This window comes from Bufo bufo, chromosome 2 (genome assembly GCF_905171765.1).
Source record: "Bufo bufo chromosome 2, aBufBuf1.1, whole genome shotgun sequence".
NCBI classification, from domain to species: Eukaryota; Metazoa; Chordata; class Amphibia; order Anura; family Bufonidae; genus Bufo; species Bufo bufo.
Genome location: NC_053390.1, coordinates 213,162,608 through 213,179,521, shown reverse-complemented (window position 1 = coordinate 213,179,521; position 16,914 = coordinate 213,162,608). Strand labels below are relative to the sequence as shown.

The 16,914-nt window shown below is 44.4% G+C and overlaps 1 protein-coding gene across 2 annotated transcripts in view; it reads left to right on the top strand.

The window, feature by feature from the left end:
• Positions 1-15,012, top strand: part of MORN3 (MORN repeat containing 3) — a 48,566-nt gene extending 33,554 nt beyond the window's left edge. For both annotated transcript variants that reach the window (XM_040416132.1, XM_040416131.1), the window contains exon 6: positions 14,463-15,012. In XM_040416132.1, coding sequence (XP_040272066.1) covers positions 14,463-14,531 — 69 coding nt within the window. In that variant the 3' untranslated portion in view covers positions 14,532-15,012. The remainder of the gene's footprint in view (positions 1-14,462) is intronic.
• The last annotated feature ends 1,902 nt before the right edge of the window (positions 15,013-16,914 follow it).

Below are 16,914 nucleotides of genomic sequence, written 5' to 3'. Positions count from 1 at the left end.
CATGTCCTAATCTTATCCAATCTTGCGGATCGCGGACTTATTCAAGTCAATGGGTCCGCATCCGCAACTATGGTGCCCGTTCACTGCGGACTGCAATTTGCGGTCCGCAGCACGTATTTTGATTAGTGATTCCATCAGACACTGTGAGCCAAAACCAGGACTGGAGCCTCCACAGACATGAGGTGTAATGGAAAGATCTGCCCCAGTTCTATGTTTAGAGATGCTCCTGGTTTTGGCTCAAAATCAGTTATAGAAATCATTGACCAAACACTGACTGTGTGAATGAGGCGTATCTCTCCTCTTCTCTCAGACAACAGGAATGTATGTGAGCAGCTAACAGGTGGCACTCACATATATCTTCCAAGACAGGGAAGAAAAAAACAGGACTGCCTTCTCTCTGTTCTCTGCATTAAAAGGAAGCAGCTGTCTGGTGACACAATTGCCTGGTCACACATTTCAATGGATAAAACAGAAAACTGTGCGTATAGTGGGAAGTAACAGATAAAAAATTGTACAATAGCATAGCTAGTAAGGTGAAAGTGCATAGTACTTCCCCTTTAAAAAAAAAAGGGAACAATGCTTTTTTTCTTAAACTTAAGTGCTTAATATAGACATGTTATTTTTATAATTGCAATTAAAAAAAACAACTTTCATTGCTTATTGTCTGGGACTTGAAGAGGACCTGTCACCATTCCCATCTGTTTTAGTCCACCTGAAGTGACAATTCTGGAGCATTAGTTTTTATTACTTTATGTTTTGTTTTGTATATGAACCCTATGAACTTGTAAAGCACTGCGGAATATTGTGGCGCTATATAATTTTTTATTATTATTATTATTGTGCTGTTTCTCTATTTTTCCTACTAGAAGTTTGAATAAATGTACAACTGGATTTTACCCATTGGTGGTGTGCCCCTGCCCAGTCTGACACTGTCCAACTGGTAACAACCAATTGTTAGATTTATTCAGAAACTTCCAGCAGGAATAATAGATGAGTGGAGAGGTGGCAGGTCCTATTTAAATATTGATAACCTATCATCAGGATCAATTATTAGTATCTGATTGGTGGGGGTCCGACTCCCAGCACCACCACCGACCATCAATATTAGATGATGTGGAAAAGGAGGAAAAGCAGATGGCAGAAGAAGGGCTCCCACCTGTAGGGCAGGAGATCGCTGGGGTTGGAGAAGAGGGTATGTAAGAGCTGATTAATATTCTGTGTTTACTGTTAGATAACCTGCAGAAGATTGAGGCCAGAACAGCAATAATATGCATATTGTGCCCCTACCTAACCAGCCAAACCCCATACCAGCAACAGCCTCTGTTAAAATGACTTATAATGCTGTGTGTTGCTGTCTGACCTTAACTATAGTAACTCGTACTGATGGCAATATGTGAGTACAATTCATTACAGTACAGATCAGGCAGGTGTCTGTTTTTTGCCTTCCTTGTGTCATCCATATTCTACTGCTCAGCTGAAAATTAATTTACAGAGGATTTTCTATAAGTGGTCAGCGAAAAATGGACCGAACACGGATGCCATCCATGCTCTGTTTTTCACGGACCCATAGACTTCAATGGGCGTGTTTGGTCTGCATCACGGAGCAAAGTGGTGCATGTCTCCCATGATTTTTTGCACTGATCCACTGTCAGAGAAAAATCAACGGATTTGTGAACATACACATTAATAGTCAATGTGTGCTATCCGTGATGAATACAGAAAACGAACGTCCACGAAAAATGTTAATGTGAAAGAGGCAGTGGCGACTCTAGGAACAATATATAGGGGGGGCACAAAGATACCACAGTCAAAAATGGGGGGGCAAAAACAAAATAAGTATATATAAATAAGATTACAAAATACGAGAGAATTGCGGTATGCAGGGATACATTTATAATAAAACAATTTACTTACAAAAGAAGCTATTCAGTCGTCTGCTGTGCCGTCCTCTGCTTGCTTCCGCGGATTCTTTCCCCTTTCTGTCTCTCGTCAGTGCGCAGGCGTACTGTTATGGTGGATCTGTGGAAGACACACTGTTATGGGGGCATCTGTGGATGACACTGTTATTATGCCTCTTATTAGCCCCCATTATGCCTCTCATCACTCCCATATCAGCCCCCATGCCTCTCATTAGCCCCCATATCAGCCCTTATGCCTCATTAGCCCCCATTATAAGCCCTTATGCCTCATTAGACCCCATTATTCCTCTTATTACCCCAATGCCTCTCATTAGCCCCCATATCAGCCCTTATGCCTCATTAGCCCCCATAATAAGCCATTATGCCTTATTAGCCCACATTATGCCTCTTATTAGCCCCCATATGCCTCATTAGCCCCCATTATAAGCCATTATGCCTCATTAGCCCACATTATGCCTCTTATTAGCCCCCATATGCCTAATTAGCTCCCATATGCCTAATTAGCCCCCATTAGGTCTCTAATTAGCCCCCATTATGCCTCTTTTTAGCACCCATATGCCTTATTAGCCCCCATATGCCTCATTAGCCCCCATATTCCTCATTAGCCCCCATATGCCTCTAATAGTCTAATTAGCCCCCATTGTGTCTCTAATTAGCCCCAATGATGCCTCTCATCAGCCCCCATTATGCATCATTAACCCCCATATGCCTCATTAGCCCCCATATGCCTCTAATTAGCCTTCATATGCCTCTAATTAGCCCCCATTATGCCTCTCATGATTAGCCCCTATTATGCCCCCAGCAGCCACATTTTTTATAAAATAAAAAACCACTTACCTCTCCTGCTCCTGGACGCCGCCTGCAATTTTCTCTCTCCTCAGTCGACTGTGCTCTGAACTGGCACGCACAGCGTGAGGTCACAGAGCGCCCTCACGCTGTGCGCAGCCCTGCATAGCCGACAGCCGAGGACCAGGAAGTGGTAAGTACAGAGCGTTTACCGCTTCCTGTTCCTTCGGTACTAATGAGCGCTCATTAGTATTCACCGGCCTGCTTTGGGGGGAATCAGCGGGGGGGCACCTGGGGGGGGGGGGCAAAGAATAACATAGGGGGGGCAAATGCCCCCCCCTCTCCCCTGTAGCGACGCCACTACAAAGAGGCCAAATGGTCATTTTGATATAGGGAAATATAGTTTATAGTCCAGAGGGGCAGGTCTAGAAGCTGCGGAAGGTTAGTGGTGGTGTTTTTTAATTTTTAATTTGGTCTTTGCTATTTTACACTTTGTACCCTCTATACTGTCACACAAGACCTTAAGGGGGTATTTTATCATTACATTTTTTTATTGCTGAATTCTCCTGTATTTGGGGCTGACCTATTAGCCCCAGATACAGGAGTGAATAAAGTCCCCAGAGGTTTTACTAGGCTGTACAAGGAGTTTTACAGGGCCAGCAGCTTGTGCACTTACCAGGACCCCAGAGATCACATGATCGCTGGGTGGAAGCAGTAAGCATACACAGTACACACTACTCTTTGAGCGTTATGTATACAGGATTGGGATGGTAGAAACCCATTTCTGCTTTTTCTATGGGGAGCCTTGCTGTCACGGACATCCGGTTTCCCACTCCTCTAGTTGTACAACCTCAGTGCAGCTGCTAATTCTGCAAGGGCATTCAGAAACATCCTTGCAGAATTAAATGCAGCACACAACTGGTTAATATGACTTCTAGTAGCACACTATTCAAGATGGACTTAGGTCTTTTTTTAACCCACTATCTAACTATGTAAAAGCTTTGTCATAAAGACCATCTGCGTCCTCCAGTCTACTGTGCATCCTGTTTCCACCACATACGATATTTAGAAGTCGCACCACCCTTTTTCTGTTACACTTGTTGCAGTGCAGAATAAAGTTACCAGAAGTGATTACGGGAAGTTTAAAAGGAATCTAAACTGTAAAAGGTATCAAATCTGTATCCTCGAGATTCACACGGTAGTAAGTGCTTTGTGTTCACAGGAAAGTCTCCTTTAGGGCGCATTCACACGAACGTGTGCTGCCCGTTGCCGTATTGCGGACCGTATTTGCGCATCTGCAATACATGGGTACTGTTCAGTGTGCATTCCGCATCACTACGGAACGGAACACTACGGAAGCACTACGGAGTGCTTTCTGGGATTCCATTCCGTGCCTCCGCACCGCAAAAAGATAGAACTTGCTCTATCTTTTTGCCGAACAGACGGATCGCGGATCCATTCAAGTGAATGGGTCTGCAATCCCCATGCAGCTGCCCCATGGACTGTGCCCGTGCATTGCGGACCGCAATTTGTGGTCCACAGCACGGGTATGGGCTTCACATGATCGTGTGAACAAGCCCTTATATTTTTATTTTATTTCTTTATTGCACCTTAAACACCTATAAAACGTCTAAACAGAACACAAAGGAACTGTCTCACCAGGAGAGAATAGTGCATACACACCTCTCCCTGGGTACTGCTCGAAGAGCAGTCTACAAAATCAGGAAAAGGGGAGCAGTACCATAGTAAAACTTAGCTTTTAATATACTCAATGAGAACTCCCGTAGCCGTGAAATAAAAAAAAACCTTACGAACATAAACAGACAAACAGGTGCAGGACCAAACAAGTGTGCCACATAGAAAAACAGCGACACACCAAGCTAGGTACATACAACCCAGGCCATAGGGTCCCTGAGTCCGAGTCCCGTGAACAGATGCTGGGACGAGCGGGACGCTATATGAAAACACGGAATGGTCTTACCGGTTTAGTTGAGAAACCTCACTATTCCCAAAGTGTGGAATGTCGGTAGAGGAGATGGTCACTCCTTGCGGGCTTTGGATACCAGATGTCCAAACAGTAATACAGGCATCAGGTCCTTAGGTCATCAGTCTTAGCGGTGGGGAAGCCTCGGGAAGAACAATCTGTCCCTATTACACCCTACTTGACCTATTTAGCCCTAGTGACCTAACACGGGGTCTGTGCCCCGCAAGGGTTGGCCCCGTCCAGAACCTCACCCTGATCAAGGATCCCTATCAGGCCCTACACAACGTGTCCAGAGGCTAAACTGGATGCCTGATCAGGGTAATGGAATCATACATGAAATAGATTGGCCACAATATGTTCGCGTGTCCCAACGCGTTTCATCAAATGAACATATCAAAAACTACTTTATATACTAAGAGAGCCCCATGAATCGTCAGGGGACACGGGGCTTAGTATTTAACTAAATCCTGGCTGCCTAACCGCTGAAGGGGGCATATGGCACAGCTCTGCAGAATAAGACAAGTCAGAATGCTACTGTAGCGAGGCCTATGGCGTTGCTCCACAGTATCACCTGCAGCAGATATACAAACACACGGACGGACCCATTAGGAAACAGATCCCGCTCAGCCTGCACTCTATGATAAGTAGAGAGTGGTACTTACAATGCTCCTGGAGGGGCGTGTGGCAGATGTCCAGGGAAGTGGGCACCAGAGTTCGCAGTGTCCCACTGTCAGGCGTAAGTCTGACAAACGCCATTTGGCGCGCTGTATTTAAAAGAAGGGGAAGAAGACCGGCCCCTGTGCGCACGCACAGAGCGATGTCGGCCCACGTGACCTCGCCACATCACGTGATCGGGTCGACGTAGGTGCGGCGCTAGACTCCAATGCGCAAGTGCATTTGGCCGTACGGCGCCAGGACTGCCAACATCAGGTGCAGCCTCAGAAACAGAACACACAGTCACTTCTGTTTTTTGGTGCACCTTTTAGAAAATCTGGTCAGTGGAGGGAATTTTTAAGTCAGTTTTCTGACTTATTAAAGTTGTAAACTTTTGCGCAAGCTGCATTTTGCACAAAAATGTGTGACTTGGAGATTTTGTCACTGGAGGCTGTACTGTGGGAAAGGTGAGTGAGGTGGAGAGTGATCTTTCCTCTTAAAGGGTTTCTGTCACCCCAATTTTCGCTATTAAACAGGCTGACATTATAGATGTGAAAATGTCACCTGAATTTAACTCTGCATTTCTTTTATTTAATTATGCCCCTGTTTTCGTGTAATTTAAACTTTTATTATATGCCCGTAGAGGCTGCCGGCTTTCTCTCTTGCCTTGCGCCGAACGGCGCAGGCGCGAGATTTACACGGCAGACAGGGCCAGCAGGAGAACCTACGCTGGCCTGGCCCTGTCAATAAAGACAGAAGGGCATGGAAATGAGGTGGGCGAAGAGGCTCATTTGCATATAAAAAAAGTTAAAATTACACGAAAAGACAGGAAGGAAAGAAGACTTTTCACGCTGCTCCTTGACTTCAAAGGAGTGCTGAGCACTCAATATTTCACCTAGTGTATAAGATTCTGGGCTTTAGCCCCTTAGTGACCAGACATTTTTCTGTGGTTTAATGGCCCTAAACAAAATAATATTTGTGACTTTATGTAACATTTATTAAAGGGGTTGTGACAAGTATGAATGTTATTGATAACTAACTGGTGGGGCTCCGACCACTGGGATCCCCAGAGATAATGAAAACAGGGATCCCATGTTCGCTTCCTGATGAAGAAAATTCACCCTGCCGCTCTATGGGACTGTTGAAGGTAGCCAAGTGCAGTGCTCATATCTGGCAAAAACTTTTAATGTTTTTTAAAGTTTTTTTCGGGGGTGGGAGGAAAGCTGTAAAAAAAATTATTTATTTTCAAAGTATATTTAATTATATTTCCTAAATATTAAAAATGGGTTGCCTATTTTGTGATGGTAGCTTTGATATATTTTGGATACTTTTCTATTGACTTGATGTGGTATTTTTCCTCTTGTTATTTTGTTTTTTTATATATTTTTGGCACATAATATGTTCCCTAAGAGGTCATAAAAAGACCTATAGAGAATGGTTACATTTGCTTTTGCACTTTTTCATTGTAACTTGGTCATACAAAGGAGTGTCAGTTACAGGGGCAAAAAACCCTCCTGGGCATTTTATAAATGCAAAGCTGTGTAACTGGGTGACAACTGGGTGTTATCAGTTGGGGGTGTGTCCCTACAAACTCTGTCACTGTCTAATCGGTGCCAACAAACAGACTATGCGAGGACACCCCACTTTGACCAAGAGAATGGTGACGGTCAATTTATTCCTATACTTTAACCCTTTGCTGCAAATAGATGTAGCGGTACATCCAGAATGCATGTAACTTGCTGCAATCAGACCTACAACTACATCTGAACTGTGAGTCACAGCCCCTAGAGCAGAGACATGGGAGAAGCTGGCAAGCCACCCATCATAGTGGTCCCTTGCCAGCAATCGCTCTGATTGGCGAGTCTGTACAGACTCGCCAGTCAGAGAGTAGTTGCTCTAATTTTTACGGTTTCAGGATCTGATCTTCACTCTGTGTTGCATTATTGTCTGCCGACGGCAGCAGCTCAGGAAACATGCAGCTGCCACTCTGCAACAACGGCCGAGGTTGGTGCTGGCCCTGATCTCGGCTGTTTAACCCCTTACATGCCACGGTTTGTAGCGACTGCTGGACGGTCTGCATGCTGTGGTATTTTCTCCGTCCAAAATTCCGGAACACTTTTCCATTGAAATGCATTAATGCATTAACCAAGTGTTCCGGAAAAATGTGAAAAAATAAATACCGGATCCGTTTTTCCGGATGACACCAGAGAGACGGATCTGGTATTGCAATGCATTTATGAGATGGATCCGCATCCGGATCCATCTACAAATGCTATCCGTTTGCATATGGATTTCCAGATCCGGCAGGTAGTTCCGGTGACAGAATTTACTTTTTTTTTTACATTTTTACAGGTATGAAAAAGCTCCATGTATCACTGAACAAAAGTGCAAAAATTATTTACATTTCTGAACGGAAAAAAAGTTGTTTTTAAAGTTGCGTATCATAAAAAAAAATAAAAAACCTGCCTTGTCAGGAATGGCCGGGTTTTTGAACTGGTTAAACATAACAATAGGCTGAACATGTTTACTTTATAATTTATGCATTATGATTTCTTCTTAGATACTGACTCACGTTAATCAGTCCTCCACCTACCTAATCTTTAGGCATAGCCACCCCTGACATGTCTGTTTTTGTAACAGGGAACCGGTGGTGTGCTCCCAATTTTTCCAGCACCGCCGGCGTCCCGCTGATAAAGAGGGAGGAGGAGCCGGGGTCGGATGTGACCGGCGTCCTCATCTCCCTGGCAACCAGGGGGGTGGGGAGGACCCGGCGGCGCACTCTTCCTCAGTGCGGCCGGCGGACAACCACACCTTGTCTCCCAACCCAAAATGTACACCTCGAGAACGCCTTTTGTCCGCATTAAACTTCTGAACCTCCTGGGCTTTCTTCAGGTTCGACTGAACTTGGGCACAGACTGTGCACCGTTCTTTAATTACAAAATCAGCCTCCGGAACCTGGGAAGAAGACGGCGAGAATTAACAAAATCAGTCAGGGGTCTACAAGGAGGGAACAAGGTGGGAGAAAACAAAAGACAGAAACGTAAGCTACCAGGCTGGGTAGTAACCAAACAAGCAAATAACCAAAACCAGAATAAAATGGAAGCCGAAGTCAAATACCAGGAGGTCACATCAGTACAAAGGAATAACACAGGATCAAGGTCAAATACAGGCCGAGGTCAGGAGCCAGGAGATCACGTCAGTACAAAATTATTACACAGGATTGAGGTCAAAATACAAGCCAAGATCAGGAGCCAGGAGGTGACGTTAGTACAAAGGGATTACGCAGGATCAAGAGTCAAATACAAGCCAAGGTCGAGTTCACAAAATCACGCATGCACGAAAACGCTAGTGGAGAAGTAAGACCAATCACAGGCAACTTGTGGCTGGCAAGTTGCCTTTTAAATAGGCCAGACTGAATGATCACGTGACGTGGCCAGCGTCATGTCACCCTGCGTCAGCTCCAACCAAAACCCTGAGCGCTGACTCATATCCGTCGGTGCTCGTTCCTGCACCTGCTCGTTGCCTAGGGGATGGAGGACGCCGGCCGCGCTAAGGAATAGTTTTGTCCCTGACTCATCTCAGGGACAGGACTCATCTCAGGTTCATTAGCATATGTATCAAATAGTTTTTTTTTACACAATAAAAGCACACAGAGCTATGGGGACTGGGTATTGCGGATGTGCTAGCAGCCATCTAGCAACCCATGCCTCAGCTCTATACACAAAATCCCGGTGAAAGGTTCCCTTTAAAGTAACTTCTTGAACCTCGATTTATTGGTCCGTATGAGATTATCGAGATCATTAACCCTGTCTTTTAAGTTACTATTACCCGATTCCAATCGTATTCATAATCTGTTTCACAAAGCTTTACTCAAAAGTATGTGCCATCTGTATCTCCTGCACAGGAGTTTCCATCACCAGTGGAGGGTTGCCGGTCAACTAGAATATGAGGTTTCTAGAATCCTTGATGTAAGGAAAATTCGTAATTCTTTGCAGTATTTCGTTCACTGGAGAGGTTTTGGGTGCCAGCGAATAAAATGCATGCTACTAGTTTGATTCGAAATTTCATCTGGCACACCCTGAGAAACCGGCTCCGGTTAGTAAGGGTCCAGTGGCCCCTCGTGGAAGGGGAGGCACTGTAACAGGGAACCGGCGGTGCGCTCCCTCCTTGCAGCACCGCTGATAAAGAGGGAGGAGGAGCCAGCGTCGGACGTGGCCGGCGTCCTCATCTCCCTGGCAACAAGGGGGTGGGGAGGACCCGGCGGCGCACTATTCCTTAGCGCCTAGGCAACGACCAGGACGGATATGAGTCGGCACTCAGGGTTTTGGCTGGGGCTGACGCAGGGTCACGTCACGTGATCATTCAGTCTGGCCTATTTAAAACGCAACTTGCCAGCCACAAGTTGCTTGTGATTGGTCTTACTTCTCCACTAGCAATTTCCTGCATGCGTGATTTTGTGAACTCGACATCAGCTTGTATTTGACTCTTGATCCTGCGTAATCCCTTTGTACTAACGTCACCTCCTGGCTCCTGACCTTGACTTGTATTTTGATCTCAATCCTGTGTAATAATTTTGTACTGACGTGATCTCCTGGCTCCTGACCTCGGCTTGTATTTGACCTTGATCCTGTGTTATTCCTTTGTACTGATGTGACCTCCTGGTACTCGACTTCAACTTCTGGTTTTGCTTATGGTTGGTTATTTGCTTGTTTGGTTACTACCCAGCCTGGTAGCTTACATTTCTGTCTTAGTCTTTTGTTTTCTCCCACCTTGTTCTCTCCCTGTAGACCCCTGCACGTACTTAAGCTAGGGACTTCCGTCCAGTTGCGGACCGTGCAAATAGGTAGGGATAGTGGAGTGGGTGGAGCTTATGGCTGCACTATCCCTATAGAATTGTGACAGGTTTTTCTTAGAACTTCTGAAGTCTCTGCCACTATGTGTCTCCCTTCTAGCAGTTTAGCTGTCCACTCACTGTTAGGGCAAATTGCGGATACCAGCTGTGTGCATTTTGTGGAATGGAACGTCACGGGCTATAATTGAACAGTCCTATCCATGTCCGTAATGCAGACAAAAGTAGGACATGTTCTATATCTTTGCGGATGCCACAGAACGAACATACACATACAGACAGCAGACGCAAAAAATGCAGATCGAATGCAGACAAAAAATATGTTTGTGTGCATGAACCCTCACAAGGTGAATTCCCTCCTTAGCAGAAAAGACAAACTTTGCTTACTCCAGAACTCAGTGTGCTTCTAAACTCAGTGCAGAGGTCCCTTCCCCATCCAGGGCTCAGTGCTGCTCCTGTTACTCCTCCTAGAAATGTATTAACAGACAACTGGACATCCCTATTGACACAGTCAAAGAAAGTGTCTCTACACTAACAGCACAAATTAGATGGTACAAAAGCAGTTTCACAATTTAAAAAAATTCACAGGTGTAAAAAAACAATAATGCCCCAAAATTACATAATTCTATGCAAAAATTCTGTCACGCTCAACCAGTGTAATATTGGGAAATATTAAGAGGTTTGTGTCAGTAGGTGCAAGAATAAATGAATAAGGCTACTTTCACACTTCGGTGTCTGCACAGACGGATCCGCTCCTATAATGCAAACGATGGTATCCGTTCAGAACGGATCCGTCTGCATTATATTTCAGAAAAAAATCTAAGTCTGAAAGTTATGCGGGCAAAATTCTAGTTGAGAGTGGGTTATCGGGCAGATGCCTCTTGAACAGTTTCAAGCCTTTTTGACCGTGTGGTATACTTGTATTTTTTCATTGTCCGGGAGCATAAGAAACCTTACTGAATTTCCCAATGAGAAGTTGGTGGTTCTGCTGCACTATGCAGATTATCTTTAACAGCTAAAAAGAGCGTCAGGAATCAGCGAGGAGCTGTTTCTAGCCAAGCAGGACTTTCATTTATTCTTGGACTAAGCCACGAAGACAAAATTCTTGGCAAACATGGTTGAGCGCAACAATATTTTTGGATGTGACCCAAAGTTGTTAATTTAATCATAACTTAGCGGAGTAATAACATAGAAAAGCACAATGCAGAGTTCTAATAAAATATGGGGAATACAATTACTTATTAAGACATGTCAAGAGAGATGACAGGCCCTCTTTAATCACATTGGCTATGATAGGGGATGTATGACCACACTGAAGTTTTGCTATCCTGCTTTTAATCCTAGTGACAATCCAGTTGAGGGCTGGACAGCTGAGATATTTGAAAGGTTGCCAGTAATACTCTAACAATTACAGCCTTTTAAATGGGACGGTCAGGTAGCACATCCCGTGTAACTAGTCTTTCTCAGATTACTCAGATACTGAAGTGCTCAGCTGAAAGTCAAATGAGCACAGAGTAAAGGGCAAATTCTTTTTTTTGTTTTAACCAAGCTATGCTTGGATTTTCTTGGATAACGGTTCTCCACATTTCTGTATGCAGCGGTGATTGAGCAGGGCAGTGTATAGGCTCAAGACAAATATTGACCCTTTTTCACTGAAGAAGGCTGAACAGAACAGATTACAGCATTTACCTGATCACTTCTGACTAATTTACTCAGTACTTGGGGCAGACTGCTGAGGACAGTGATTGGCTGCAGTGGTGATGTGTTGTATCCTGGTAGGTCGTTACTGTCTGTAAACAAAAAGTGGCAGAAGAATAGGACCAGTGCCGCAGAGAACGGCGCTGGAGATAGGGGTGATTATATTTTTATTTTATTTTAAGCCAATATAGGGGTCATCTGAGATTTTTAATTATCGTGGGCAAAACCTTTAAGGAAATTCCAAAAAGGACTGTTAAACTGGCCATACACGAGATAACTGTCGACCAACCACTCATTGGTTGACAGCCACCTCTCCTGTTGCCCCATTTACATATATGCTCAGATAAGCATACATGTGTTGTGAAAGTGAGAGAGAAGAAAGCTGCTGGCAGGCACCTTAACACCCCAAAAACAAAAGTATCTGTAACTACCTGGCCCACATGCACAAGAGATGGTTGGATGATCGCCAAAATCTGTTTTACCCAACATACATCTTTTCTGTGGTAGTTTTATAACAGACACATGATGCATCCGCTTACCTTAAATGGGCACTAACATTTCAAACTACTTCTCAACTCGTCACTTTAGGTGAACCTGAACAAATCTGTAAATCGCTTTGATTAAATATTTTCCTATTATCTACCCCAAAAAACACTTCTGAAGTCTCTGCCACTATGTGTCTCCCTTCTAGCAGTTTTGCTGTCCACTCACTGTTAGGGCAAATTGCAGATTCCAGCTGTGTGTATTTTGTGGAACGGAACGTCACGGGCTATAATAGAACAGTCCTATCCATGTCCGTAATGCAGACAAAATTAGGATATATTCTATATCTTATTCTTTGCGGATGCCACAGAACGGACATACACATACAGACAGCAGACAAAAAATATGTTTGTGTGCATGAACCCTCACAAGGTGAATTCCCTCCTTAGCAGCAAAGATAAACTTGGCTTGCTCCAGAGCTCAGTGTGCTTCTAAACTCAGTGCAGAGGCCCCTTCCCCATCCAGGGCTCAGTGCTTGAATACTGCATAACGTTCAGCATCTCAGACTGCTGTTTTATGTGTACAGACAGCCACATCTGCCAGCACATAGTAAGTGCATTTCTTACTCCTGTTGTAATAGGCTTCATTTGCCTCTGCATGTGTTGGTTTTAGTTTGTTTGTTAGTCAACTTCCCTCACTAGACTGATTACAGCACAGATGGGGAAAAGACCTTGTAAAGAGATGCAGAATCAATGTGCCCTTGTGTTCTGAATCTTTCTTCTCAAACTCCCCCATAAACTGTCTTCAGTGACCTGCAATTATCATTCCCTCTCTATGCTGTCATGATCATGTGTATTTGAGTCCTAGATCTCTGTGCTGTGAGCATAAACTGTCTCTAACACACCATGTGTGTGAGGATGGGGGGCAAGGATTAGTATAGGGCTGACTGGTGATTGGCCTAGAAGTATGGGAAAGAATGTCTAGAGCAGTACTGTACTGACAGACTGCCTGTATTAGTCTTGCGGAGAACTGCTGGATGCAGGAGCAGTGCACTCTGTCAGCTAGAAGCCATTATATACAGACCAGAGCAAACTGGAAGAGGCTGGAATGGATCCTCACACTGTCCCCAGCAAAAGCAGAAGTTAAAGGGGTATTTCTATCACAGACAATTGGGGCATATCGCTAGGATATGCCCCATTGTCTGATAGGTGCGGGTCCCACACCGAGAACGGAGTGGGGAGAGTGAGGGCTGGAGGACCCCGGCCACTACCAAGTGCTCGCCCCATAAAAGTGAATGGGAGCATGCCGCTCTTCTGCGGCCACCACTCCCATTAATTTCCAGCACTCGGCTATTTTCAGTGGCCCCATAGAAATAAATGGCCACCTTCCCCGCCCTTTTCTTGGTGAAGGTGAAGTATCACACAATGGGGGCATATCCTAGCGCTATGCCTCCATTTGTCAGAAGCTCTAAAACTCAGTTACCCTTTAAGGTCTCTTAGGCTGCCCATAAACATTTGATAGCCGTCAGCACACAGCCATCTCTCCTGGCCCCTCCTTCTCATGTATTCTTAAAGGGGTTCTGCCAAGCTTTTGAGTTATCCCCTATCCATAGGACAAGGAATAACTTGCTGATCACCCAGAGTCCGATCACTGGGGCTTGCTGCTCCATCAGAACGGGGGAAGGGACTCCCATTGTCGCGATCGGTGAGGGTCCCAGCGTTCATACCCCCAGTGATCGGCTAGTTATTCCCTATCCTGTGGATTGGGGAAACTGTAAAAACTTGACAACCCCTTTAATAGGGAAAGTGGAGTAGCTGCTGAAAAACACCTCTGGTGACTGCAAAAGGAGTGGGCATGTTGCAATCCAAGAGTCAGGTCCTTCTCTCCTCAGACATGGGACATTGGGGAAAGAATAGAGAGGCCCCCCATATACATTTGGCAGTCAGCCAGTCCCACAGATCTCGGCAGGTTCAGCCAATCTTATGTGTATGGTCAATGTTAGTGTCGAAGAGCCCAACATAAATGTTGTCAAGTGTCCATGATAAATCTCAATTTGCATGACTGACCTCTGTATTTTTTTCCCCCTCAGGTAAAAGTGGCAGACCCTGAAGGCATTCTGAAAGCAGCTCGAACAACATTTCTTAAAAAGGAAAAATGACAGTTTTTTGTGTGCTTTTGCTAGGAAAATCATGTGCCAATTGTATTAATGCAACCAGGTCCAAAAGTTAGATACAAATTTGCTTTCAAGGAGGAGCACAGATAGTCTGCAAATGTCATCCAGACTCCTACAGTTTATTGCTTTACTAGGGGACAAGAAAATGTAAAAACCTATACATTAGTCACTCTTCATAAACAATACAAAAGGCCATAGGAAAGAGTATCCAAGGCTACAATACAACCCAGATCACAAAAAGTTTAAAGGCTTTTTTACTAACTTTTCACAAACCTTTTGTCATAGACATATAAAGAGTTTACATGAGTGGGAGTCTGGGCACTAAGATCCCCACTGATCCCAAAAATGAGCAATATGCATGCACTTCTCTCCCCTGATTCTAGGGATTGGTGGGGTCTGAGTGCTCAGACCCCCACCGATGTAATCTTTTGATATGTATCTATGACAAAAGTTTTGTGAAAAGTTATAGACCCTTTAAATTGCTTGTGGTGAACCTATTCTTGTATTGTATAATAAGGAACTGAATTATTGGAATTACCGTACTCCTTATACAAAGGGGGAGTAACCTAGTAATAAGGTAGAGCAGGGTGCAATTAAATATCCTGCCACTACATATATCTCATCAACAGCCATAGACTGTTGTGTATCAATCTGCACTAGAATACAGGCTGTCAAACAGTAAACCTTAATTCTGCTGGTTTGTCTCACAGCATTGGGGAATAAGATTTCTATACTGTGGCCATATTTTAACAACTTGAGCTCATACTTTAATAGGTCATTAACTTTTCCCAAAACCTTTGATGTTATAGAGACATACCAAATGCTGTGATCAGTGGGGGGGTCTGAGAGTGCCAAGAACCCCACCGATCCCTAGAACGAGGGGAGAGAAACACACACATTGTGCTCTCCCCTGCAGTCTACAAATGTATTGGCCAGTCTCAATTCTATCCTTGGTAGCAAGGAGAGAGCGTGCGATGTGTGCGCTTCTCTCCACTCATTCTAGGGATCAGGAGGGTCTCAGCACTCAGACCCCCACCAATCACAATTTGTGATAGGCCTCTATGTAAAAAGTTAGTGACCCTTAAAATATAAAAAATAAAATATATTTATAGTTGTGTGAATATAAAGTGTGGAGGAACATGTTGTAATGTACTTGCAATTATGAAAAGAACATGCAGAACACTATGTCTTCCAGTCCTTTGTAAAAATGTCTCTGATGTGTTGTGGTGAACATCTGACCTATTTCTGAGCGCAAATCATAGGAAACAGTGACTCAAATAAGATCTGTCAGTGCAGATGTTTGCCGTCACCAGATACAAATGCAGTTGTGTATACCTGTGCAGTGATCTGATCAGCATGTATTCAGGCAAATGGAAAAAAACAAAACTGTATGGCTTATAAAATGAAAAAAAATTCCAAAGATTATATATAGTCCCAGCAGCGAGTGATCCTGAATCGCAGGAGGGCAGATGTATGTATAAGGATAACAGTCTGTCTCCCATAGCCATTGATGGAGGACTACTATAGGAAGCTGTGGCATCCTGCCACCATACTGAAGAAGCAGATAAAATCCTTATGGAACCTTTAAAAAAGGACCTTTCACTGGTCCCTACGTTACAATATTAGTACCTGGCAGTATAGTGCATTACTAGTAGATGTCAGGGCACTTTGTTTTTTCAGATGCGCTTCTTCGTTCTCCCTGTTCACTTTTGGCGCCATGTATGCTAATTAGTAGCATCAGTTCAGGGAGGAGGAGACGGCCATGTTTCTCAAGGGGAAGGGGACACCTCTTGAGAAACGCGGCTGTCTCCTCCTCCCTGAACTGATGCTACTAATTAGCATACAGAGCGGCAAAAGTTAATGGGGGGGGGGGGGGGCAGCAGGGGAATGGAGCAGCGCATCTGAAAAGGAAAAGAAAAATGCACTTACATAGTAATACCCTATACTACCAGGTACTAATATTGTAACGTCGGGACCAGTAAATGGTCCTCTTTAAAGGGGTTTTCCAGAAATTCCATAACGATGGTCTCTCCTCAGGTCATCTATATTTGATCGGCACACCCAGGCTGATCAGCTGAAGAGGCTGCAGCAAGCATTGCTACCTCCTTACAGCATACCAAGCACAGCTCCGTACATTACATAGCGGCCTTGTTTGGTATTGCAGCCCAGGCCCCAGGGGCGTTGCTAGGGTCTGAAAACATCCGGGGCACAAACCCACTGTGTTGAAATTGCACATTAAAAAGCATGCTTAAAGGGGTGTTCTGGTTTACACAAATGAAGTGCAGTACTGCAGTCATTATATAATACAACATTCGGTAACTTTCCAATATCTGTTATGTTTCATTTCTTCACCACTGCAGAAATCTTT